Here is a 24,588-nt window from a genome sequence, read left to right on the forward strand (position 1 = left end):
TGACTGAAAAAAAAAAAAAAAAAAAACGGCAATAACTAAAGTCCCCATACTTGCCTTCATTTTCTTCATACCCTCTCACAAGGGAACAGATTCTAAACAAGTTTCAGCACTATCGGAGGATACAACACAGTGGTCCAATTGATCTACATGAAAAGTCTTGACAGACAACCCTGTAAGAGCATGGCCTCACAAGAGTCATTATGATTGACATCGTGGTCATTAATATTGCAATAAGCGCCTTTGCCTTCATATACATGCGAGAGTTCTGGAGAGATGAGTGGTAGACACGTCTCTTTTTATTTGCACTGCCAAACCAGAAATTTGTGCCATAATTCTGGTGAACAATTGCACTTTTCTTCAAGGCAAGTCAACAAACTTATAAGCTGAAATCTTGCAATCAGCTGTTTGATGAAGATTTTGAGAAAAAAGAATGTAACTGCATAGAGCTTGGCAGCTTTTAGCAGTGGCAGCAGTCATGCCAACTTTCAAGTATAAACACAAGCACTGAAGAAGGGTAAAAAGAAGGACACAGACTACTGAAAGAATACAAGAAAAGATGTTTTAATGAACAAGGCTCCGCTGCGGGAGCCTTGTTCATTGAAACTGCAGAGCCTTGTTCATTGAAACGTCTTTTCTTGTATTCTTTAAGTAGTCTGCGCCCTTTTTACCCTTATTCATGATGCCTCCCGACCAGACGGGCTTCTGTCACAACCTCGACTTCAAACACAAGCACCTCAGTACAAAAAAAAAAAAAAGCATAACCAGTATGGGAAATTAGTATTGCAGTTTATTACAATAAATATAACTAATCTGCTCAACCATCCTACTCGAGCACGGTGGTACCAAGTAAAATCAGGCATTTTAATCTAAAACAATGTCATTATTTGACACAGGCTTTTTGCATGGAGAAGTTGCAAGCACTGGATCAGACAGCAGCCTGCATTGCCAGCTGCATGAGTTTTTATTCACAAGGATGGAGAACATTCCAAACATGTCTTCACAGTGGCTTCATTACTTGCTGAATGCTGAGCGACTTGCATCGCAGTGTGTTGCGTATGTAGCACTAGCAACACTTGCCAAAAGAGAGGCCAAAAGTTCTAGGAGTCTTTTGCAAAGACACTGGCTCTGGCAGAAGCAAGTGCTCACAAGGCAGCTGTTGTTTGCAAGAAATGCCCACTGAGCTCATCCTCTGGCAAACGAGCACTGAAAAAATCGGAAGTGATGCTACCTAGCATCGCTGCAGTGTACCCACGAAAATGGGATGCCATACAAGGCCAAGAGGCATCGAGACTCAGTGAATCATGAAGTCCTCGTGCGCACAATTTTACCTCAAAACTGCTCTTTATACCCCCCTTCATCACATCTGGGTACAAGCAGACACATCGCTTGACGGCCACCTTTGCCCAGGGCCTGGCCCTAGGTGGCGCCCCATGACTGCCTCAGCCATGGAAATGTTGCTCGGCACAGCGCGAGCACTGTCTCTCATTTAATGGGCATCGGCACAGAAGAAACAGCGTCTGCCGCCGCCGCCGCACACAGTGGTGTCACTCTGTATACTCCCACCAGTCCCGCTCATAACCCTCATGCACATGCTCCAGCAGAACCCGCCGCCGGCTCTCGCAGTACCTGCACCACAAGAGCAAAAGCAAAATGAAAGTTTCACACAAGCTTACATATAGGAAAATCTCGTGCTTTTAGCATGTCTCCACTTCAAGGCATCATGGTAATTTGTACACAGTCAAGGAGAATCCTTGACAAAGGTGCCATGGAACCTGATGTACACACTGCACCAATATGAAAGAGAACACTTAATCGGAGTATAAATGCTCTTCCTGCAAACGTGCAAGTCAAAACCTCACTTCATTGCTGTTTGCTTAACGGGTCTGGGTGTGAGGTAGTTGGTACGATACCCTAAAGCCCAACCCTCATAGAACGAATTTCTGGCATCCAAGCGGTGAACTTCCTCCGACGGCGGCCACTGGCCGGCGTCAAAAATCAGGACGCGCGCCACCGACTTGGAGGGGATAGATATGTTCGCCTGCCGCCGAAAGCGTTCAGCGCGCGGCGACAAGCCCGATCCAATCAGGAGGCAGCACTTCCGGCCGTTGCATCATGCGAATGATGGCAGCAGTCCCGTTCACCCGCTTCAAACTGAATTTGGCATTGTTTTTGTAGAATTCACTTCGTTCGTCGTTCGCCGCTGGATTGTCGCATGAGGGGCGGTGAGGCGAAAACATGGCGGCGTGTCTCGCTACATTTTTTGATGCACGAACATCGTCGGGGAAGTTCGCTCCATGAGGGTCGGGCTTTATGGTGAAACAGCGCTAGAGACACACAGACAAGAGACAAATACAAGGATGAGCGCTGGTCCTTGAGTTCTTCTCTTGCCCTTGTGTCTGTAGCGCTGGTTCACCATGAAGCTGTTTGCTTGTATGATTCTTGTGTTGAATCCCACTTGCCCCCATGTAACTAAACTGTGGGGTTTAACGTCCTGAAACTATACAGTGGGTTATAGAGGAAGCCATAATTTCGTCTACTGGGGGTTCTTTAATGTGCACCCAAGGCACGATATACGAACACTTCTGCATTCTGCACACATCAGAATCCGCTTGAGAATCGAAACCGCAACCTTGTGCTTAACGGCGCAATGCCATAGCCCCCAAGAAAACTTTATTTCAGTGAAGGAACAAAGAGCACTGGCTTTGAACATAAATCTGGTGTTTTCTTTCGTACTGGTACACCATGACCTACTAGAGCCTACTTTGAAAATCCTTGTGTGCTAAGGCAGACATCCTCCTTTCATGTTGAAGCCTCATGTCTCCTCTGATGGGCTAAGCACAAAATGTGGAAGCACTACTAGCACAATTGAGCGAGTCACATAGAATACTGCCAACCTCATCCAGGTTCCTTTAATAATCATCAGCCTATTTTATGTCCACTGCAGAACAAAGGCCTCTCCCAGCAATCTCCAATTACCCCTGTCTTGTGCCAGCTGACATCATCCTATTCCTGCAAATTTCCTAATTTTGGAGATAAAGATGAGACTGAACATTTGTTCCAAGTTTTATATGACGAGAAACTTTTTTCCAAGTTATTCGGTAAACTTGCACTCACGTTTCACCATTATTCTACACGCTTCCAATACCACATGCATGACAAGCAAGATGGCTAAAAGAGGTATAGTCAGTGCGTTTTCGCTTGGCTACGGCTCGTTAACCAACACAGTGAGAAGTCCATTGTAGCTGGATCGAGAAGACATACGAGCCATAGGTGGTCGTGCGTTCTAAGAGGGGTTCTATCTTATCGTATGTTCTCGTGTGACTGGTCAGAGTCGTGCTTTTGTCAGCAAAAGCGCTACTTTGATGAATCACACGAGGGCAAGAGTGTGGTTCACTTACCAACCCACTAATAAAATCACAGCTGCCTCACTTCCAGCAGAGTTTCACTTTGCCGCCTGTGTATCGAATCTTTCTGAATGTGGCGACACCATACCCAAGAAAGTGAACAGCTGATTCCGCACCACAGGGCAGGCATAGAGAAAGAAATTCAACAAGAGGGGACACTCTGTGAAAACTGGCAACAGCAAATACATCACGCTAGTTTTAATGCCATCCATTAGCTGCCGCGAGCATCGGAAGAAAAGAATGCCAATTGAACAGACAGTTTTTTTTTTCCTGCTAAAACTAAAAAGTTTTGCGTAATAAACTTTTACTTTCCGACTTATTTTTCTTGCGTCACCTAGCGACAGGCCAATGACACGCCAGATGCGCTAGTAGATGCATGCGTCATACGCCAGACATGCCACCGAAGCGAGCGAGGACGGCTGCACATGTGAGCGCTTGCCTGTTCGGCAACCTGTCTGTCTGTCTGTCTTTTTTTTTTTTTTTTTAATGTAGCCCGATTTCTTGGGCTCCCGGCTTATTCTTGCATTCCCTCTGCACTTTGACACGGCACCACTGTGCCACTGGACTACGGCAAGGTGAGAAATTTTGTTTGACAGTCTGCGCTGCATTTCAAGCAATTTAGGCTTATGGCACGGCAAAGCTCGGTTGCGACGCAATTAGCGAAAAGCAGCTCGGCTGTAGCGATGCAGTTAGTTTCGGGTGTACTGAACCTTACTGGGACAAAATCATGGCACTTTCTCTGACCCCCAACATTATTGTAACTAATTTCGTGACTTTTTGGGGGACTTTTGAGTCACGATGGCCGCACCCAGGGTTGTAACGCAGTTAGCGAAAAGCAGCTTGGCTGTGACACAGTTTCGCGTGTACTGAATCTTACGGGGCGTCGGCTGAGGCCAAGTTGTTTTGGAAATGCGCAGTTGCCCGTGTATTTGTGCAGTTAAAGTGCAGGAAATAATGCCCGGGAATGGGGGAATGCTTGCAAATTTCATATTTTATGGCATTTTTGGGGATGAGTCGGGTATTTCCTGCGCCATGTATGTAAAGCAAGTTGCTTTTGTTTGTAATGCCGCCCATTCACCACTTTCACACGTTTCGCCTCTACACCCAGTATTCCTATAAGGTCTAAACAAAAATGACACATAATTCTAATTTATTTTCTTCAGCTGATACCGTCTGATGGAGTTTCGGCAGAAACTACTGCTGTTTACCTGGTGCCACCACATTGGATAGACGCACAAGCCCAGAACGAGCCTTAACATAGAGCAAAATAAACATTTCCTCATTTTACAAGGCGTCTTGCGTCTACTTTATGAAAGTGCATGCTGCACAGATTCGATGGAGGCTTGTGAAGATTGTTCACAACATTTTTACTAAATAATAGAATGATTTCGCACCAAGACCGTGCACAGTTGAGCAGTAGAAGCAAGAACAAATGACACGCCGTTTAGTGCAGCTGGCGCAACACGTACAGCTATCATTCAAAACGTGTGCGCTCAAAATCGAAACCAGAAGTGTGGTTCAGGTTTTAATGCCAGCCACTTGGTTTCGGCCGCTGGGCTCTATGGGAGTGTCTGCTATTGCTGAATGTTTTTCTTTATGGGGCAGGCATTTTGGGACAACTCAGGGTCTGGAGAGGCCACAAACTATAACTGAGGAAATGTCTCCCTTATCAACAGACTACGTCATTGAGAGGGAGAGTTGAAGAGACGAGTCCAGTACACATTGCAGACCTAAAAACGTATTGCCTGCCTGACAATTCCATGCCTCACACTATGCGCAGAAATTGACTCCGTACTTACTTTAAGTTTCTAGGTCAATGTGCACGTCTAGATATTGCGGTGATGGCTTCTTGCGCGGTTGTCTACCCGTCAGGACCATGGATCGTTCACTACCCACCTGGACCCTAGAGTGTCAACTAGCTGCGACGGGGGAGAAGTATGAGCCGCCTCTCGCCGACTGCTGGAAGAACTGGTGGTGGCACACGGCCTGGTTAAGCCCTCCTGTGGGTGCTCAGAACGCCTAAGAGTTAGCCTGGTTTTATGCCAATAGGATTAAACGTTTGATGTATTGATCTCGGTGTCTTTCTTGAGGGCCACAGCCAGTACAGTAAACTTGCTTAATTAGATGCTAGACAAACTTGTCGTAAATATCCTAGTCAAATATTATTTCCCTACATGCAGCTAGGAGCCCACAATTCCACATTTTTAAACCACGGCCACTTTTACTTTCTGTACTGCTGGCATAGGATGATAAAGGAGAATTACACACGCTCATGCACAGCAGACATTGCCAATGAGCCAGGTGGCAAAGGCCAGCACTTCATAACACCATGACCAGCAAAAGCCACAGATACAACACAATCACCAATGTTGGGAAGTAGAAAACACATACCTGTACTTGTCCTGCACTTTCTGCTTGATGTCAAGAAGGTTAGCCTGGGTTATGTCCCGCTCCAGGTACTCGGACAATTTTTCGGTGGCACTCTCCAGGTCCCGCTGATTGTCCTGGACAAAACAATCGCCTGTGAGAACTTTCAGAGAAGTATGGCCATCACATTGTCCTGTCCTGTCCTTTTTTTTTTCGTAGATAGCTGTCAACCTGGTGATAATTTATAGAGTGTACAAGAAATTCCTTCATCCTTTGAACTGAACAGTGTGAAATGCACACCTAGTGCAGCTTGACTTTGCTTTTCAAGTGACATTACGACAATTGGAGGTGGTAACTGCAGCAAACGAAGCAGCACTGCATGTCACATCCTGGCAGGCGTATATCACCGTTCACTTTGTTGTCGCATATTTTATACCAGCCAACAGAATGGACAACAGATAAGTAGGGTTAGAAGCACCCTCTACACCACAGTAACCATGCGGTACCACAGACCACTGATGCCTGCCTGCTGCAGTCAGAGATAGATATGAGATAATGTTCTGAAAGCATGCTGTCAGTGCCACAATACGTACTGGTCCTTTCCTTCTGCACCAGTCAACACACTAAGTCAGGCATCAATCACAGATCAGTACTCGCTAAGCATCACTTAGCACCTTCCTGCCTCCTGTTTTTCCATGTGTGTCTTGTTTCCTTCACCCTTCCCGAGTTGTGCTAATTCAAGAAAACGTCATGGAATAGCACGAACTCGTCGAAACTGCCACGCTTGTGAACTTTACTAACACAACTTTTTTACGTGAGAAAACATCAGGACTGGCACTATCGCTGTCAAAACATTAAACCAGCCTCTCATGCTGTGTACCCACCAATTATAATAGGTGAATATTAGTCAATCACTAATACCTTAAAGACAATTAGTTCATAACATTAGAACATAAATGTGTAATTTGTCCAGTTTCACAGGATTTTACCACAGAACTCAATGATCCTATTCAGGCCATTTGGATGGCATATTTGCCTAGCGAATTGCAGGAGTGTGGTCAGCAGCGTCTTGCAAAGTATGGATTCCCAAATCCTGTGCTCAGAGATGGCATAACTTTCCTGAAGTTGTACAAATTGAGGAAGCGATTTCGTGCCTTCAATTGCAGTTTCTTCAGAAACTAGTAACTCATCCCATGGCAAAGAGCAAGCGTCGAGTGGTTTTCAGAACTGTAATTATTCTAGCCAGACTTTACAGTATTTGTCGTTAGTGTCTTCTTACACATTGATAATTACTAGCAGCCTGGCCAATAAGGTATCAGGAATATGGAAATTAATTGTTTGGTATGGGTTTCAAAAGCTTCTGAAGTTGGGAACTGTTGTATTTGGAGAGGAAAACAATGGGGGTTCTTACCTCAAATATGACAGACTGGTTGTTCTTGCGCAAGTAGTATGCGAACACGTAGGTGTACATGAGTGTCTGACGACACTGGCACAGCACGTCCACCGCCTTCTTGAGGAACTGTACCTCGATCCAGGACATGTTGTGCTGCTGCATCTCCTCCATCTTCTCCTTGACGGCGGCATACAGCTTGTGCTCAAACTTGAGGCTCTGCATGTGGTTAAGGTAGCGGTTGCAGTAGAAGAGGTAGCGCTGTAGTGCCGCCCGTGACCGCTCCTGTGCATCCCGTGCTGCCCGTGCCTCCTCCTCGTCGTAGCGGTTGCAGTTGTACCACGATGAGCCGTGTGGCTCCCAGGGACCCAGGCAGACCCAGCAGAAGTCGGCCTTGCAATTTTGGTTTTTGCATACCATGTGGTTACAGCCACCGTCCTTCTCGATCGTCACGCTGCACCGCGGGCACTCCTGCGTGTGGAAACCTTGTGTTTTGGCCTTGTGCTTTAGCAAACTTTAGGAAGGGGCAATTGTCATGGGACACGGTTTGTATTTCTTAATTATACACGCATGCACCCGCTGTCTCCTATCACAGTACGGGCTACGATATGCCTAATAAGTGTACTGGCAGGCCTTCAGAACTATTTCAGACGTGCCTGTGGCAATTTGAGCCCTTGGGGGCAGTAAAAGGCATGCATTCGTTTTTTTGGACTGCCCAATTTTTCGGATGTTTTCACGCCCCCTAGGAAGTCCGAAAAATTGGACATTGATTGTATTCGTCCACCCATACCTATAAGTGTTTTATGAGCAAGAAAAGCCAGAAAATTTACACTGATGTCAAGCAACAAGCATTGTATGAAATTGAAGGCTCGCAGGTGCACTAGAGGCACACACACGAAGCTCTTGTAAGCCAAGCGATCGCCAAGAACATGTAGCCACGAACTCCTTAACATTGCTGTGTATGTGCAGTATTTTATAACAACCATACTTAAGGTGTTAAGAGTTAGAATACTGCTGTTTACATTTCCTTCCCGCATGATAGCATACATGGCAGAGTAGGCAGTGTGTTGGGGTGAGGCAGCACCGGTAGAGCCCTTTATTGGTGGTAATAGTGTGCTGAAGTACAGTGGCTGCTACCGTGGGAGAACAGCCAGTTTGGCAAGTTGACAGGTGTTTTGAACTGCTACATCAGCCAAGGCACTACTAGCAGCAACATTCACCACCAGATATCTCAGTAATCAGTGTGAGATGGTCAACAAATCTTAATTTTGAACTAAAATGGGTTCATTATATCAATTTGTAATAAATTTTTTCGTCGTTAAAATTATAATTTCAAATGTACGTGTTTCTATGAAAATTTCAACGGAAATTACGATCACTTCATTATAACCTGTTCATTAGACAAGGTTTGACTGTGCATGCAAAGGATATCATGGAAGAACCAAGAACTATCATAAAGACCTAATTTCAGAAAAGATAAAGCTTCATTTGTACAGCTATGGCCAAGCCAATGTGAAGACGGAAACAATAGTGAACAGCACACGCATCCATTACCTCCAAAAAATGTGCTCACAGCAAAGCTTTTTTCTACTGAGTGAGTGCATTATATTGACCAACATGCCAACTGTTCTGTTCGTGTGTCTGAGGAGCACAGCGAAGCAGTGTCCACAACATTAGGACATTGCCCAGCAGTGAAACGCATCACCTACGAAGTGAACACTGAAAGCACATACCAGAGCATCTGAATATTGCAACATACTGCCTTCGCAGACCCCATCTCTGTGTGAAAGTTCAAACCACATTCAACATTTATTTCACATCAATACAAGCATTCCCTGTTCACAATTTCGAAGGCTTTACCTTTAGCTCAACCTTTTACTTAAACCAAAATTTGCATGTAGACAAAATGAAGATAACAAAAATAAACTGCAAATACAAGATAAAATAAATACCTAAGAGTTTCAATCAGCTATGCTGGCCATCTAAGCTAGCCCTGTTTGCTGTGACCCTGCACATGTTTAACAAGGGGTAGTGGGTCACTGTGATGTAAAGAAATAGCCTCTTCCCAATTACTCTGTTTGCAAATTTATCAACAAATTTCGGAGGACAAACTGCGTGGTGGAGTGTTTGACTAAATGCACAAGTGGTCAATGTGCAGTCTCAGGAATGGAGATAGTGACACCATTCAGGAGGCAGCTACTTGCCTTGGTGTTTGCTGCTATCCAGTTGGACGTTTCACTGTCGTCGTCGCACTTCTTCTGCCACTTCTTGAGCAGGTGGCACTTGACAGGGTCATGCCAGTTTTCACCGCACGCGAAACTGCACGGGTATACCTGGTGTCAGGACACTACTTGCACCCATGGCCTTTAAAGGTGCACCAAGGAGAAACACTAAGCCAGTTTAGACAGAAGTGTTCTTTCAAAAGTCTAATTTTGTTAATTTCACAAAATGGGATGATTACTACAAGAAAAAAAAATTAAGGTAAAAGTTCAATATCTTGAATTTCATACCTAAATCGAGCCACTACATCTGTCCGAAGTCACAAATTTTGATGTATTTTCTCGTACTGCTTGGGCCATTGCATTGCCGCAAAGGTTCTTGAACCTTGCTAGGAATACTAGAAGACCAAAGCCATCCTTACAAATTTTTCATTAAAAGGGGAAAAAAAAAAAAACATATTTAGTATGATATATTCTAAATTGAAGAACAACATGTGTGGCATGTAGCGCTATTAATAATAGCAAAAAATGTCTTGACATAAGAAAAACATAATGGACAGCACATAATGCCATTTTGAAATACATGACCAAAATAGCTTAAAATTAATGTGGTCAGAGAAACTTCATAAGGTACCTCCTGCACAAAAGTTTAACTTTTTCTGGTGACTCGTTACAGTTCAATGCTCCATCATATTTATTTAACAGCTACCCGATTTCAAAGAGTAATGTCAGTTTCCCATAGTTGGCCTTGACTATACACGCTAAACTGTTATAACAAGTGGACAACTAATCCAAAAGTTGGTATGCCAAGAAACAACACAAAACAGGATACGTGGCAACAAAGTTGAACATGTCCAGCTGAAGTTAGAATTGCTTGCTATTTTTGTAAGTGACATTGCAAAAAACATACACCAATACTCAATTACAAATCTGCCCACCTCACGAGCAACAAGGTACCAAACATGTGAAAATATGTCATAGGTGGTTGTGGTTCGTGACCTAATGATGATGCAGTGTTCAGTGTTTTAGACGACGACAGCGGTGCTGCTGTTTGTAAGCTTGCACGAGCTTATCCAACCATTGTTGCAGTGCTCTCATGCAATTTGCCTTTTAAATATATCCACTGTAGTATATGTTTTTCTGCGTAACAATATGTTAACTGTGCCATCGCCACTGGCATCAATGATTGATTGCTTTCAGCAAAACAAGCTCTTTATGTGTTCACCATTTCTTTTACTGTGAAAATCTGCATTCTTTATGTTTTTAAAGTGAAATGTACAGTCTTTCCTTCACAGCGATTCAGCAACACAAATTCAGTATTAAATAAAGACACCGTTACAGTGCAATCTGTACTTTGAAAGCACTAAAAGGGATGAATACTTAAATAAATGTTTAAAAATACTTTATAATGCTCTGCCAGCAGCTTAGAAAGCTCATTAATACACATTTTGCTTGATGCCGCACTCTTGTGCAATAAGTTTCACTATATAAATAGGTCACTACCACCTGTATACATTAAAGGGCCGCTAAAGACAAATATTAAGCCAAGCTAAAGTGATAGATTAATGCTCAAGAATGTCTAAGGCATCAATATTGCAAGTGTCTCAAAACAAATAGAAGCACTGCTACGACCTCCGACACCGTGATGTTTATTTTTCGCCCGGCACCCTTGTGTTGCTTTCGTCACCGTTTTGTAAAGTTGACCTTTGTGAAAAATTACTCTCCTGTTACACAAGACCCATATGGCGTGCTCCGCCAAGCGACCGATATCACCTACGAAATCATTCTAGCCACGCCCACTACGTCCTCCGCTGTGACAACCAGTAACATTGTACATGTCGCCTGTCTGGCTCCAGTGTAAATACAGTGTAAATAATCTATCTTGTCTGTGTCTTTCCACACGTAACAATACTATCACGAACAGCGCTTTAGTAAATGAGGAAATGGGGTAAATGCAGGACATGAGTTGAGACTCCCACGAGACATTCAAGTACTAGCCTAATGACATAGGCGATCCTCATTATAATTCTACTAGTACTCCTCCACTCATCATAAAAATATTATTGCACTGTATTATAAGATGGAAGAAAATGCTACTTGACCAGTTCTATTCAATTTAAGAAAAAAAAGTTTACATTAGCCTCGACAACGATGCGAGCAGTCAAAAGGTTTTGCTTTTGCTCGACTATTCGCTCGCTGCTCGCACTTTCGTGTTTCAGTATTTTCGTTATTGCGTAGCGCTGCACTAGTTTTGCTGGCTCACGAAATTCACACAAACTGCAAGTAGCCGAGAATGCCATGCCCATTAGATGCTACGGGGTACCCAAACAGTCCATGTCACTTGATCAAGAGCAGCTGCAGCGGCGGAAGCAACATTCTGTCTTGGCTTGGTTTCTCCATGGCCGCGCATTTGCGTTTTTTGCAAACAAGTGTAGCACCATCTGTCAGGCGCTGTTTCACTCACCGACAGCAGTAAAGGGCGGTAATGGTGTATGCAACCTCACCACTCCCTATTTGGAGGTGGGCGACTTGAATTGCACTAAAGGTATGCGGACCCTTCAGACATGACTTCTTTTAAACTAAGTCTTTTCTTAGCACAAAACAAGCTCTGCGAGGTTTCTGTCAGGTTATTTCAACAGTTCACGTTGCCTTAATATTTGCTTTTAGTGTCCCTTTAGGTGAGTGCAGCGACGTGCTAAGGCCTATAGTAACCTGCCTGCACATCGGCGGAAATCCAATAATTCCACCACAAGGCTGTAGCTACAGCTAGTTTGATGTAGACTACAAATCTAATACCAAGCATTAGCTTTATGCAAGTCGCACTTCACATTGAAAATTCTATCTTGCACAGTCTGCAGACAAACAAGATATTCAGAGTTTGGCGCCTTATGAGGCTTGCAGTCACAACTGGTTTGTGGTAAACATTGCATCATAGTTTCAGGGTCTAGCATGCAACAAGCTAAGCAAGTAAACAGGCTGCTGTGTGCCACATGACAAACCCTCAAGGACAATGTTATAAATAGCCCTGTTGTTGACAACATGACTCACCAAAAGGTGTGGCCGCATGAGCACGTGACTGGCTGTGTGTCCACGTACTGCACCTTGATGGCATTGTTGCACTCAGGTTGAGGACACCACCGCAACAACCGGTTACACTGGCACAGAAAGAGCTGGTCAGTTAGTCCCCATGATCAACAACGCTAAGGCTACTCGGTAATGATAACATGTTGCTCGTCTAGTCGCTGGATGACGATAAATATCTAGATTTCAGCACAGATCGGACAACAGTAACAATGCGTTTCGCTGAGCAGCATGATTAAGTACAGATGCACAGAAAGACTAACTGTTGGGCTAATTGGTCTTGCATAGCTTTTGAGCGTGCGCACACACACACACGCAGAAGGGATGAACAGAAGCGCTACCTTCAACTGTGTTAATAGCAGGATGGGTTTTACACGTATACTAGTATACATCTTGCCACGCATATACATAAAATGTGTACTACAGCACTATCACAAGATGATGCATGCACATCAAAGGCAGGTTTCTTGAGCAAAACACCAAAAAAGCCAAATGGATGCACCGTCACGCTCCTCAAATTATTCAGTAGCGGAACAATGGCAGTGTTCTGCCTTCTGCGGCCAGCATAGGCGCGGTTCCCGCAGAGTGCCTGTGTGCAATTTGTTAGGATACTCCCTACTGAGGAGAGTAGAACACAAACACTCAGCTAAAGCTCTTATTCCTTGCTTAAGAACTCACCTCAACGAAGCTGTTGGTGATGAGGTGCTGGTACTTGAGCTTCACCTTGGGGTCCGACAGCAACTTCATGACTGTCTGGTCGTCCACGAGGATGTCGCAGCCGTGGGCGGCGCACGAGATCGTCTGGCCCATGCCCTCCTCCATAATCTTGGTGGTCAGGTAGAAGTTCCAACACTCGGTGCAGAACCGGTGGTCACAGGCTAACCCGGTCATCATCTGTGCATGACATGCCACACTGAAGCCCCTCTAAACATTCTACAGGAACCCTATCAGGATCTGCCAGATAGCCAACAGACTGGAATATCTGAGCACGAGCACTTAAAAAATCGAAATTAGCTAAACTGACATTTAAGTTATATGGTTTAGGGAAATATCATCACGACTATCTGTCAGCACAAACAATGCTCTGTAAGTTGATGTTACAAAGAAAATTTTGATGGAAGCTTGGGTCGTTAACATCCATGGCTGTGATTACAAGACTAATTCACATTAACAAATGCAAAGTGTTACAGTGAATGTACAGAAAACATATTTTAAGTACAAAACCCTAACATGTTTTGTGGAACATGAGCATGGAAACTTCATGCCATTACACTTAGGAGAGAACTCAGCAAGTTTAAACTGGCAGTTTTCAGTGACAAAAGAGAGACATTGCAGTGTTTTATAACCAGGACTTGAGAGAGAAAATTATGGGGTTTTACGTGCCAAAACCACTATCTCATTATGAGGCACGCCGTAGTGGGGCGGCTCCAGAATAATTTGGACCACCTGGGGTTCTTTAACATGCACCTAAATCGAAGAAACACAGGTGTTTTCGCATTTCGCCCCATCGAAATGCGACCGCCATGGCCGGGATTCCATCCCGCGACCTCATGCTTAGCAGCCCAACACAGGACATGAGAGACTCCAACCAAATAAGGGTTGGAGCCTCTATCTCAAGTTGTAATCAATTTCCCCAACCAGCCACTTAATTCTGCCAAAATGTTTAGCATCGAGTTTTATAACTACACAAATTTTGGCTTTATCAATTATTAGGACCGCACACTAGTAATTTTGCTCAGTCAAATATAACACTGCTATTTGTTAGGCCATGAATTCGATGCCTGCCAAAAGCTTTCCAGTCAACTTCAATTTTGCACACTCTGACTTACTTTGCGACTCTGTGTATCTCAGAGTCGCAAATTGTGAAGTTGTGCTCAGTGCACCCTAAAGAGCACAAGCACAGTGTTGCCCCATAAAGCATGTGCTTGCCAGTGTGAGCTCCATCAGTGGAGGCCACTAGTTAGGTTGTGGCAACTCACCGAGCTTGGAAGGTCGCGCAGGCAAATTTCACAGTCTTCCATGCCATGGGCTGCCGAAGAAACTTGTCTCTTCTGCGAAGATGGGGAAACATGGGCACACAATGCAGTTACCCTTCAAATCACAGCACAATGATGATGCCTCACAAAAGAAGCCAAATTTAATTTAAAAAACCGAGGAGAGAGAAGGGTGCCAAAGAGAAAATATACCAGCACGATGAGATCCCATGCACAATTCTTAAAAAAAAAAAATATCCTTGAAGAGCCCTCTAAAAATATTGCCAACTCAAAATAGTACCAGCATTATTATTCATTCAAACGAGATGACAAAAAAAGTTTGTACAAATTGCACTACCAAATTTCCCCAAGAATATACCCACCTAAGCAGTGTGCTGTGAGAACCATTCCATCGTCCTTAGAAGTGTCCAAATTAAATGCAGACTGGGAAAGAAAACTCTATCTACTACTCCTCAAGAAGACAGTTGCACCATTTTATTTTCCTGGAAGTCATTGCTTAACATAACAGGAACTGAATTTCACCTGTGCTAACTTCTAAGAGTTGCTTTACTTCTCTGAGCCTTATTTATTACAGATGTTCTCCGATTTCAGCACCACACCAACACCTCAATTCTACTCCTCCACCACTCCTTAACGCTTTGCTAACTTCTAAGAGTTGCTTTACTTCTCTGAGCCTTATTTATTACAGATGTTCTCCGATTTCAGCACCACACCAACACCTCAATTCTACTCCTCCACCACTCCTTAACGCTTTGCCATCCTGTGTCGGGCCCACGCCACCATACGAAAATATCGGCTCTGGTCACGTGTCGGGAAGCGCCCGATGCATGTGTTTGCTCGTATTCTCCATTTATTTGGGTAGGTTGCGCCATTTCTCGACCATGTTTTCAATCACAAATTGCAGTTTTTTGTTGTCTACAGTTGAGGGCAGCCCTTTCTGCAAGGGACTTACAGATTTTCGTGCAAATTCTAGCGCGTACTGCTGACTGGATGGCGACGTTTTCTGCGCGGGCATTTTATGAACGGGACTCGCACTGACTCGTGCAGTCACACTTCATATATAAGAATGTGAATGGCAACAGCAAGGACTGTGCTGTGTGCAGTGATAGAAAGACGAAAGGAGGCAGGAAGGAGACTGTCTTCTACTGCAAGACATGCAGTGCAAATCCTGGACTCCACCCTGGCGAGTGCTTTGAGTGATACCATACTATGCTTAAGTACCACTGACAGCCAAGGGTATAGAGAAATGTTTCTTAAACCCTAACGTGTTTGTGTACTAGAGCATTTTTTTGCATGGCGCCCAAAATGCGCAGAATGACTTCTGACCAGAACGACCGCAAACTGGGTAAAGGCTTATGACCGCAAAGGGTTAATATCAGAAATCACAGAGCAAGCTTTAAATACAGCATTATGCAATCATACTTTGTCAGTAGTGCAATTTTTATACTGTTGTGCAAAGCTCGTAATGTGTCAGTCATCTTGGCTTGTTCTACTGCTAGCTTAACACAATACAAAACATTTAAACAAGCAGTTTCTAGCCCTTTCATGATACACTTCCCTCACCCCCCCCCCCCCCCCAAGGACAAAATAGCTTGACAAGAAACACAAAATGGCAGCAATAAAAAAAAAAAAAGTCTCTGATGAATGCAAAATGAAGAAGAGAAAGTAATTCAATTAAGCCCTACCCCATGTAGTCACAAGATGTAGAAATCTACCACTACTTTCTTTATGTCTCCGTAAAATGACCCAACTCTTCCAAAATACAAGCTCTCACCTTCTGTGATTTGGCAGGCTTCTTGTATGGATTTACCACATGTGCTTCTTTAAAAAGCCGCTCCTGATCACCATCATAGTACCTGCACAAAACAGCCAATGCATAAAACTTGCATGCATCCCAGAAGAACTTGCTACGGTATATCTCAAGCAACAAATTTTAGTGGCTGGCCTAAGTTACACAAAAACATGACAAACTCCAGTGCCCATGTATTTCAATGCAAGCAGACAACATGATCTGAGGCAGCCAATCGAGAGACAGTCTGGTTCCAATGCATCACTCATAAGCCAAGATGCCAGTTAAGTTAAATTCCAAATTTTAAATTGGCCCAATGCCGTTTGAAATTGCTTAATGCTTTCATTCAATCCAGTCAATTCAAACGTTGTAGTTCCTAGGGCTAAACAATGCAGCCAGAAACAACTGAATAGCACACAAGGCATGAACCGTAAGAAATGTGCTCAGATTTGGTGCTCGTGCTTGTGTTTATGTTCATGAATGCCACTACAAGGACGGCCCTACCAACACAGTTACAATTACGTGGCTCTAGGATTTGCCATCTCTAGGGCTCTCCTTTTTTACAAAGCATCCACCTGCTTTATGTATGTTGACAATTTGTGTAGAAGGCAGCATGTAACTGTTCCGTGCATACATTTGTTCGTGAAAAAACTCAATTCTATTTTCGAACATATTTTGTTCAAACTCGTGACTATTAAAAAAGAAAAAACTTGTGTTGCCCAAGAGTTTGAGCTAACATGGGTCAACTGCATATGAATTAAAAGGGCACTTTTTAATGCTCTTAATTTACCTATGCGCCATGTTTCTCTGCTCTAGAAAACACATATTGCTGCATTTACACAATTACACTAAGCATGTGAACTAAACTGATACAGAGGGCAGAAATTCAATAGGGAGACCTTTAAAATGAGTTTACCAGCGTCAATGCCTAGGAATGGCCAACCATTCAAGCATGAAGCACAAGATCGGATGCTGCACCTTGAAGAGTCATGCAGTCTTAATTTTATAATGCAAAACATCTCGGTGTTTGCATCACTTCGTCATGTCATTTGAGGCCTGCTCTTACATATTATGAGTGCTATTTCCAACATGCACATGCATGTTGCCACGTTTGCCACATTTTTTTTTTAAGCAGCAGTGAATGTAAGCCACATATATTTCTTGAGCTGAGCACAGCTCAATGCACAATGATCGTGGAAAGATATGTGTGAACACACTCATTGTTTCATCTTCCTTTCCAAGTAAAATTGGAATAATGACAATGTATAACTATCCTTAGAATCCACCGCAGCATTAGCTCCACCACCAAAACCAACGTCAACTCACACAGGAGGCTTCATGACGACGTGTTTCTGGGCCATGCGTAACAACATACATGAAATGCAGTAAAAAAAAATGGGGGGGGGGGGGGGGGGGATCTACAGAAGATATCTTAAAGATAGTGTACTGTTGCTACAAATTCCCCAAAAAAAGGGTAACACGGGTACAACAGATCACAGAGTTACACAAGTTACAAGAGGGAACACACTCTGGCACTGTTATCATTAAGGTACTAGGGGAATGGTGGTTAGTACATAGATTTGTCTGATCTTTGTGCTTGTCGCTTCAGACATCCTTGCAGCTTTACTTATGGCACTTTATCTGCCTCAAATCAATTCTATTTTTCCTAAATGCAGAAAGCAACAAGACTGTGCACATGTGTAACCATTGTGCCAGTATTCCCTCTATTAATTTTTATAGGACACTTTACGCAACAGATGACATCCTTGGGTTCTGTGAGCATAAAAATCAATGCCAGTGCCCTTGTTCTCATATTTTCTCTCCAGTGTAGTACCTTAGATCACCTTCTCATATATCCTTCTCACTAAAGAGCTTTGCTACTTTCACTTTTATTTTTAGGTAAAAACCTCACAAAGTCACATGAAAGATTGAATGCAGCAATCAATTTGAAGAGGTTTCTTCTTTGTACTTTATCGAAGACATCAAGGTTCCTTGTGGCAAAAAATGTTTTAACTCCAGCAAATAGCACTTGCAATATCAAAATGTTGTTCTGCTTTCACAATTGCCCAAAAAGCCATGGCTGCGATATTCAAGACCCCCGAAAAAGCTACACTGCTTCAAAAAATGTTTAGCAAGCAATGCTGCTGACGAGGTCAGCAATTGTGCCTGTGCTCACCTTTCGTACAGCTTTTCCATGTCCCATTTGAAATGGTTCAGGAGGATCCGAGTCGTGGTGGGCGGGATCTGCACACAAGCCGTGCCGGCGCACCCCCAACTGTTACCATTGAAAAGCCTGTTTATTTATAGGCAAACTATGGCAGAAGTGCAACAGAATAGTTAGGCCCTGCTCGCATAGTTAATCATGAAAACCACATAGTTAACCACATAAACTTGAGCATGGCAGACTCCAGGCTCTGGCCACCATGACACATTGTCATTACATTGCCCATTCTGTGAATGCAAGCAGAGCTTCACATTGAAGTCATTCATCACCTTTTAGTTTTAACTGCACACCAATATGCACATTTCAGTGCAGAACGTAATGAGCTGCACCATCGTGGTGAGCAGTATACTATCATATCAAGCAATGCAATGTGACAGATCAGTGGTCAGCTCGTCGAACTCCCCAATTCACAATGCCATAGTAACACCACTGATTCCCACTGGTGATGGCGGTGGTAGGCAATGTTACTTTGATGTAGGGTGAGGATGGGAGGTGGCATGACAACAGTAAAAGAATGAATGGAGGGGCAAAGTAAACTTCGATTCAAGCACTTACATTGTCACAGTAAAAGTCGACCCCTTTATCCAGACAAGTGTAATGTAAGTCTCTTAGATAGAGGAATTCTGGTAAGCCACCAATGGGCACCAGTTTGCCTCTACAGAAGTTTCAGACAGCCCACCAGTAGTTTTAGACAGCCCAATAAATTCCATGAAGCTTTGGTCTTTTAAACAACTCATCCCATGTGTGATTTTTGATTCGCAGCACCCTGAGTCTTTCTGCCAAAACAAAATTTGACATTCATGAGTGATTCCACAGCTAGAGACAGGACCCCAAAACACAAAAATATGATTACAGTAACCGGTTAACACTTTCGCATTTCCAAAATTCCTAATGAGCACAGCCTCAAGGAATGTTTTACACCAGCAGCCACACCATAACATTTCATGGAAACTGAAAACGCACAATGATGCCATAAGATACCGAGTGTATTCCAAAGTGGAGATATTTGGTGCAACAAGGCCTGAGTAATAGCAATGAGATCGAATATGAGGTTCCTTTCACCTGGCTGTCCTAAAGACACGTCCGTGTGTACGAAAAATAACAAGAAGCGTTTGGAAGAAATGGCAGCAAATATTTTGCTTACTCAGGGGTGTCTGGTTAATCAGAAGGATGGTGACTGCAGAACTGTGCCCCACCAATTTCTCACCAGAAAGCTAAGGAAACCAAAAATAACCTAACCAAAAAAACAATTATCGGGAACACTGCCATGTGGGCACATGCCAAGAACAAGACAACCCCTTTATAGAAAGAAACTAGCACTGCCCAACCTATTTACCTTACAGTTCGAACTTCACATCATACACACTAGAGCTATTACAGGGACCTTCCAGCTACAATTGTGTTAGCGTTGATGCAACACAGTTATTGTCAGCCTGTTGTCATAGCAACAGTCTCACTGAAACCAAGACCAAGGTGGAAAATAGGTGCCTTCTGTTATGAAATTAGCCCTTCAGTCGACCATGCCTTCAGGACACTGGGTACATAAATGGATCTACTGCCTCACAACAAACAAATTAGCAGCGAAGACGACCAAGTGCAGTTAGAGGTACTGTGTGGGACAAGAAAAAAAAATAATAAAGATAATGATGATGGTTTTTCAAGGTGTAATAGGCCAGGCATAATGAAACATTTCTATTTGAATGCTATTTCTTTTCAGACTTTCGTCAGTGGTTCGAGCAGCAATTCACCTTCATTATCACCAGGATGGTAGGGCTGTGAGCAGTGGATACAAAGGAATGGAATCAAGTGATAGGAACCCTTGCATTACACTAGCCAAGGCTGCCTTATTTGAAGCACATTAGTATCAAAGAGGAAAACTTGAGTTTAGGCACAAGCATGGTGAAGCTGAGAAAACAAAACTGGTGTAAAAAGCACCAGTACAAGTTACAATGCCTTGTAATGCATAAAAACGTGATTCTAGAATGACTGTTGCTATGCAATGTAAAACATAATGCTATCACTGTACCTCTTTCACCAAACAATGAAAAGAGCCAGGCAATTTTTTTCCATTCTTGGCAGTTAGAAGAAAGGAAGCGCAGGGCAGATATGCAACTGTTTACATAGAGCATTCAAGCATTTGGTGATGTCAGTGACACAATGGCACCAGTGATTTCAGAAACAAGTTTTAGCAAGTTAGGATGTTTTTGTGCAGAAAGCCAGATGAAGTACTTCAGGAAAAATGTAAGTTACGAAAAAAAACGACTAATTCCTAGGGTTCAGAATTTTTAAAATTATTTTTTAAAAATGCAGCATACCTATTCCAGCATTTATCTGAACTTTGAGCTTTTAAAGATTGGCACATTTGCCTCTTTTTTTGTGTGTGTGTGCTTAATTGGGTGAGAAAAAATTTTTCCACCAATTACTGGGATATTTCCCGTAAGTGATGGCTGGCCTTTGCATGCTTTATCAGTGCGATATTACCACAGAATTAATAGGAGCAAGAATAGTGGATTTGACATATAAATGTGAGGAATATGCACCTGTCATATGTTCAGAGTTCTGCCAAGCAGCAACATAATGACTAAAGCCCAGTGTGTTAGACATTCATTAAATAAAAAGTCAATGCAGTCATATGTGATGGGTCACTCAGCCATGACTGAAAAGAACCATACATGCACTTACTCTTATTTTAATTGCAACTAATATAATATATACATCTAACGAGTGCAGATTTTGTTCTTAAGCATTACTTATTTAAATGTGCCAATTTTGTGCCAAATCTTTACAATGTCCATGCTTTAACACTTAAAAATAATAAAATTCTCACAAATAATCCTATGCCTTTATCTTTTGCCACATTGTGTTGTCGCATGGTCTTTTTTTTTTGTTCAAGAATTCAATTCCTAAAATTAAGTTTTGGTTGGTGAATATAAATGCTTTACCCTGAACAGGAAATGACACATTTTTGTCTCAAAGCCTTTTTAGTGACTGTTGCCTCTTAAACATAAATTATGGAAACAACTTTGCATTTATGACGCCACGTGCAAGGGGAACCACATGTGACACCAAGTAGGCTAACCTTAAAACGTTAACAAGCAACGAACCAATACTGTCACTGCCACTACCACCGCCAAATATTAGCACAAACCAAAACCTAGGCAGAAGCACAGGTGTTATGAAACTGCTTGTTCAGTCTGTGCCCGATTAAGACTGCTCTATCACTTACTTGAAACAATACCCCTCCAGTTATGTAATCCTTAGGTTCCCTCAGTTACGCAGCAGCAGCTTAATGAGTAAAAAATGAAATAGTACAGAATCTTGCTTAGGAAACAGTATCCTAGCAGTTATCTGAAAAGGACAGACCTTCACACTGGCAATCAAACACTAATAATATATGTAAATGTCCCCACCCCAAAGTGAAGTGAAATTCCTGCAAAAATTATGTTTAAGAGCACGACACTGCTCAGCATTTTTTTTAATCAGACGTCTTTATGTATTTAATTATGGGGTCTTACGTGCCAAAACCACAATCTGATTATGAGGCACGCCCCAGTGGGGGACTCTGGAAATTTGGACCACCTGGGGTTCTTTAGTGTTTATGTATTTAACCCATTAATTCAGCTTCACTGTTTTATAAACAAGCAAATTTCAAGGATTCCTTTTACGTTTCGTTTTGATTAATGCTTGATGCAAAGGCCGCAGACAAAATAAAATACATGTCTGTCGGCATGCAACCTGGAAACTTGCCTGCTAACACTAAATGAATGTAATAAGATAACCTGAAACAATGCAAGAAGCTAACACTAAGCTCTCGCCTGCCTCCTTGAGCCTGTGTACAATGTCATATTTTGACAGCAGCAAAACAATGGCCTCATACATGAACACCTAGCTTTTGAAGGGAAAAAAAAAAAAAAAAGAACATGAAATATTCAGCATTGTGCAACTGTGAATGTAGATCTTCACATAAAGCTTGCTTAGAAATGAACCACGGCTAAAGAGGCCTAGTAATGCTACAATTTATGATCGCCCGAACAATGGCACAATTGCGATAACACCCTGATACTGGCTATTTATAACGTAATCGAATCATTCGAAACCGAAATGCCACTAAATGTGTTCAACAATGCGAACGTAACCTACTACTGCGTTGTCGTGTTTGTCAAACCTCTATAAAGTAAGAATTCAGATTAGCTTCTCGTTAAAAATCGCTCAGTCGCTGTTTTTTAGCTTCTCGTTAAAAATCGATCAGTCGCTGTTTTGTTAACCCCTTTACATTATGACGAAAGAAGAAAATACTTAGGTTAGCTTTCAATTCCAATCCGTGCGATCGCTGCCCTATAACACTCAACGTGCTTATAACCACTCGGTTTCCTTCAGTGTCGAAAAACACTCAGTGGATAATGTTGAGCGTTGAACACGGCCACACAAGAATCGTGTCGTTGCCAATACGGGTGACATCGATGAGGACAACACACGAGCAATGCACGAGGGCACCTGCGCGTATGCGCGTGACCCCTAAACAAGCGCGCTTGTCGACACCTGCAGCAGACGACAGCCCCGGCACAGCGAACTCCTGTCACACACGCCTACATAAACGAAATCCTGAACTTTCTTTTCTATTTTTTCGTTGGTGAAACCGTGCACACGATCAGCACAAGACTGCCGTCGCCCGCATGGACATGCAGTCAGCACCACCGATGCATAATTCGTGCCCATAGAGGACGTCCGGTGTGACAGGCGCTGTTGTGAATGATCCCGACAAGGGCTGCGACCGAAACGCCCCAGGCAGGCTCAGCATCTCAAAAGGCACTGATGGGACTGGCCTTCTGAGCGACGCCTTCTCCGTACTGGCGAGCGACCAGAGAAGAGCGTTGTTGTGTTTTTCCCAAGACGCCCAGGCAGATGCGAAGCAGGCAGTTAGGCTTAAACACCACATCGACACCACCCGCACCTACCACAGCCGTGACACACTCACCTCGACAATATTGTTAACGTCACTGATACAGTTAATCATGTGCTGCACAATATCCTCGGTTGTGAGAACTTCGAAAGGAAAGTCTTCAATTTCCATCTTCTCTTTGGCCGTCGTCGGTTCTGGTTCCAAACCAATAGACAGTCCGTCGTCTTCCTCGCCACTAGATTCGTTCCCAGAATCCGTATTGTACATGTTGTCGTCTTCCGAATCCATGTTCACGTCCTTGGAGAATGTGTTAAGAAACAGAAGACTGCGATAAGAGTATAAATCGAGAAACCGCACTGGGCCTAACACAGGCCTCCTTACAGCTCATCGTTCCATACCGTGTTTATCCTGTGACGTCATTGCGCTGCTTGCGCCACCTGAGGAGGCCGACGAGTTGTGGTCGCCGCGGCGGCGGCTGCGTCCGGCGGCAACCCCGCGGATACCCGCGGCGAGCGCCCACGGTAGACCCACCGCAGGATTCTACGGGCCGCCGGGCCAGCAGCTTCGGCCCACTTCGTCTTTATTTTCTTCGCCGCTAACGACGCTGCTGTTGCTGCCGCTGGGACCGCCTAGGTCACGACCGCGCACCTGCCAGCCCCGGAGGTGGTGTGCGTGCAGGTCACGCGTGTTTCGCCTTTGATCCGCACGATGAGGTTTCTCGCGCTTCAGCGGGACACTGGAGAACGACTGCCTTTTAAATCCCATTACTCCAGCCCCATATCAAAGCATTGAAAATCCACCCATTCGTGTTTTATTCCTGCTTACACTTAATTCGCTAGAACGAGACTTTCGTAGAAACGAAGTCGTAATGTTGCGCATGTTCAGGCATAGGTCCATGGCGCCGGTGACGACGCATTGTCTACGTGAACTGCGGCAAAATTTACAGATACCAGTTATAAACTATGTCTGTATAATATGTACACCAGCATCTTCCCGGGTTCAGCTAGGTTTCGCTCAAGGGTATCTCCGGTTGTCTCCAGCGTGCCACTTTAATTCGTGTCGAGCTGCACAGTGGTGGTTGCTGCTCTGGAGGGCCAAGTAAGATATTACGTTGAAAAATGCAGGAGCTTGAGATAATTTGCGCACAGATCAGGCGTTCCGGAACCGAAAGACACTGGGGGCGAGCGCCCCTACAAGTTTCATTGCAGGAGGCGCACTGC

The 24,588-nt window shown here is 43.6% G+C and overlaps 1 protein-coding gene across 2 annotated transcripts; it reads right to left on the reverse strand.

Annotated features, from left to right (window-relative positions):
* Window positions 1-765: 765 nt before the first annotated feature.
* On the reverse strand, window positions 766-23,932 carry LOC119446702 (E3 ubiquitin-protein ligase arih1l). Of its 2 annotated transcripts, XM_049664337.1 has the most exons (11): window positions 23,767-23,932; window positions 23,444-23,665; window positions 18,421-18,488; window positions 16,230-16,311; window positions 14,441-14,512; window positions 13,140-13,355; window positions 12,429-12,535; window positions 9,366-9,480; window positions 7,183-7,632; window positions 5,796-5,908; window positions 766-1,626 (listed from the first exon to the last, which is right to left on the reverse strand). In XM_049664337.1, the coding sequence occupies exons 2-11, from the start codon at window positions 23,654-23,656 to the stop codon at window positions 1,545-1,547; spliced, it is 1,518 nt and encodes a 505-aa protein (XP_049520294.1). In that variant the 5' UTR covers window positions 23,657-23,665; window positions 23,767-23,932; the 3' UTR covers window positions 766-1,544. The 2 variants fall into 2 exon arrangements, with proteins under 2 accessions (XP_049520294.1, XP_037567140.1); XM_037711212.2 differs by lacking the exon at window positions 23,767-23,932 and having other exon boundaries at window positions 23,444-23,760.
* Between the last annotated feature and the right edge of the window lie 656 nt (window positions 23,933-24,588).

The sequence above is a fragment of the Dermacentor silvarum genome, chromosome 3 (assembly GCF_013339745.2).
Source record: "Dermacentor silvarum isolate Dsil-2018 chromosome 3, BIME_Dsil_1.4, whole genome shotgun sequence".
NCBI lineage: Eukaryota > Metazoa > Arthropoda > Arachnida > Ixodida > Ixodidae > Dermacentor > Dermacentor silvarum.

Coding starts and splice junctions, on each gene's coding strand:
- LOC119446702 (XM_049664337.1), bottom strand. CDS start 23,656: ATGGATTCGGAAGACGACAACATGTACAATACGGATTCTGGGAACGAA. Junction 9,481..12,428: donor TCATGCGGCCACACCTTTTG/GTGAGTCATGTT, acceptor ATACCCGTGCAG/TTTCGCGTGCGGTGAAAACT. Junction 7,633..9,365: donor GGATAGCAGCAAACACCAAG/GCAAGTAGCTGC, acceptor TTCCACACGCAG/GAGTGCCCGCGGTGCAGCGT.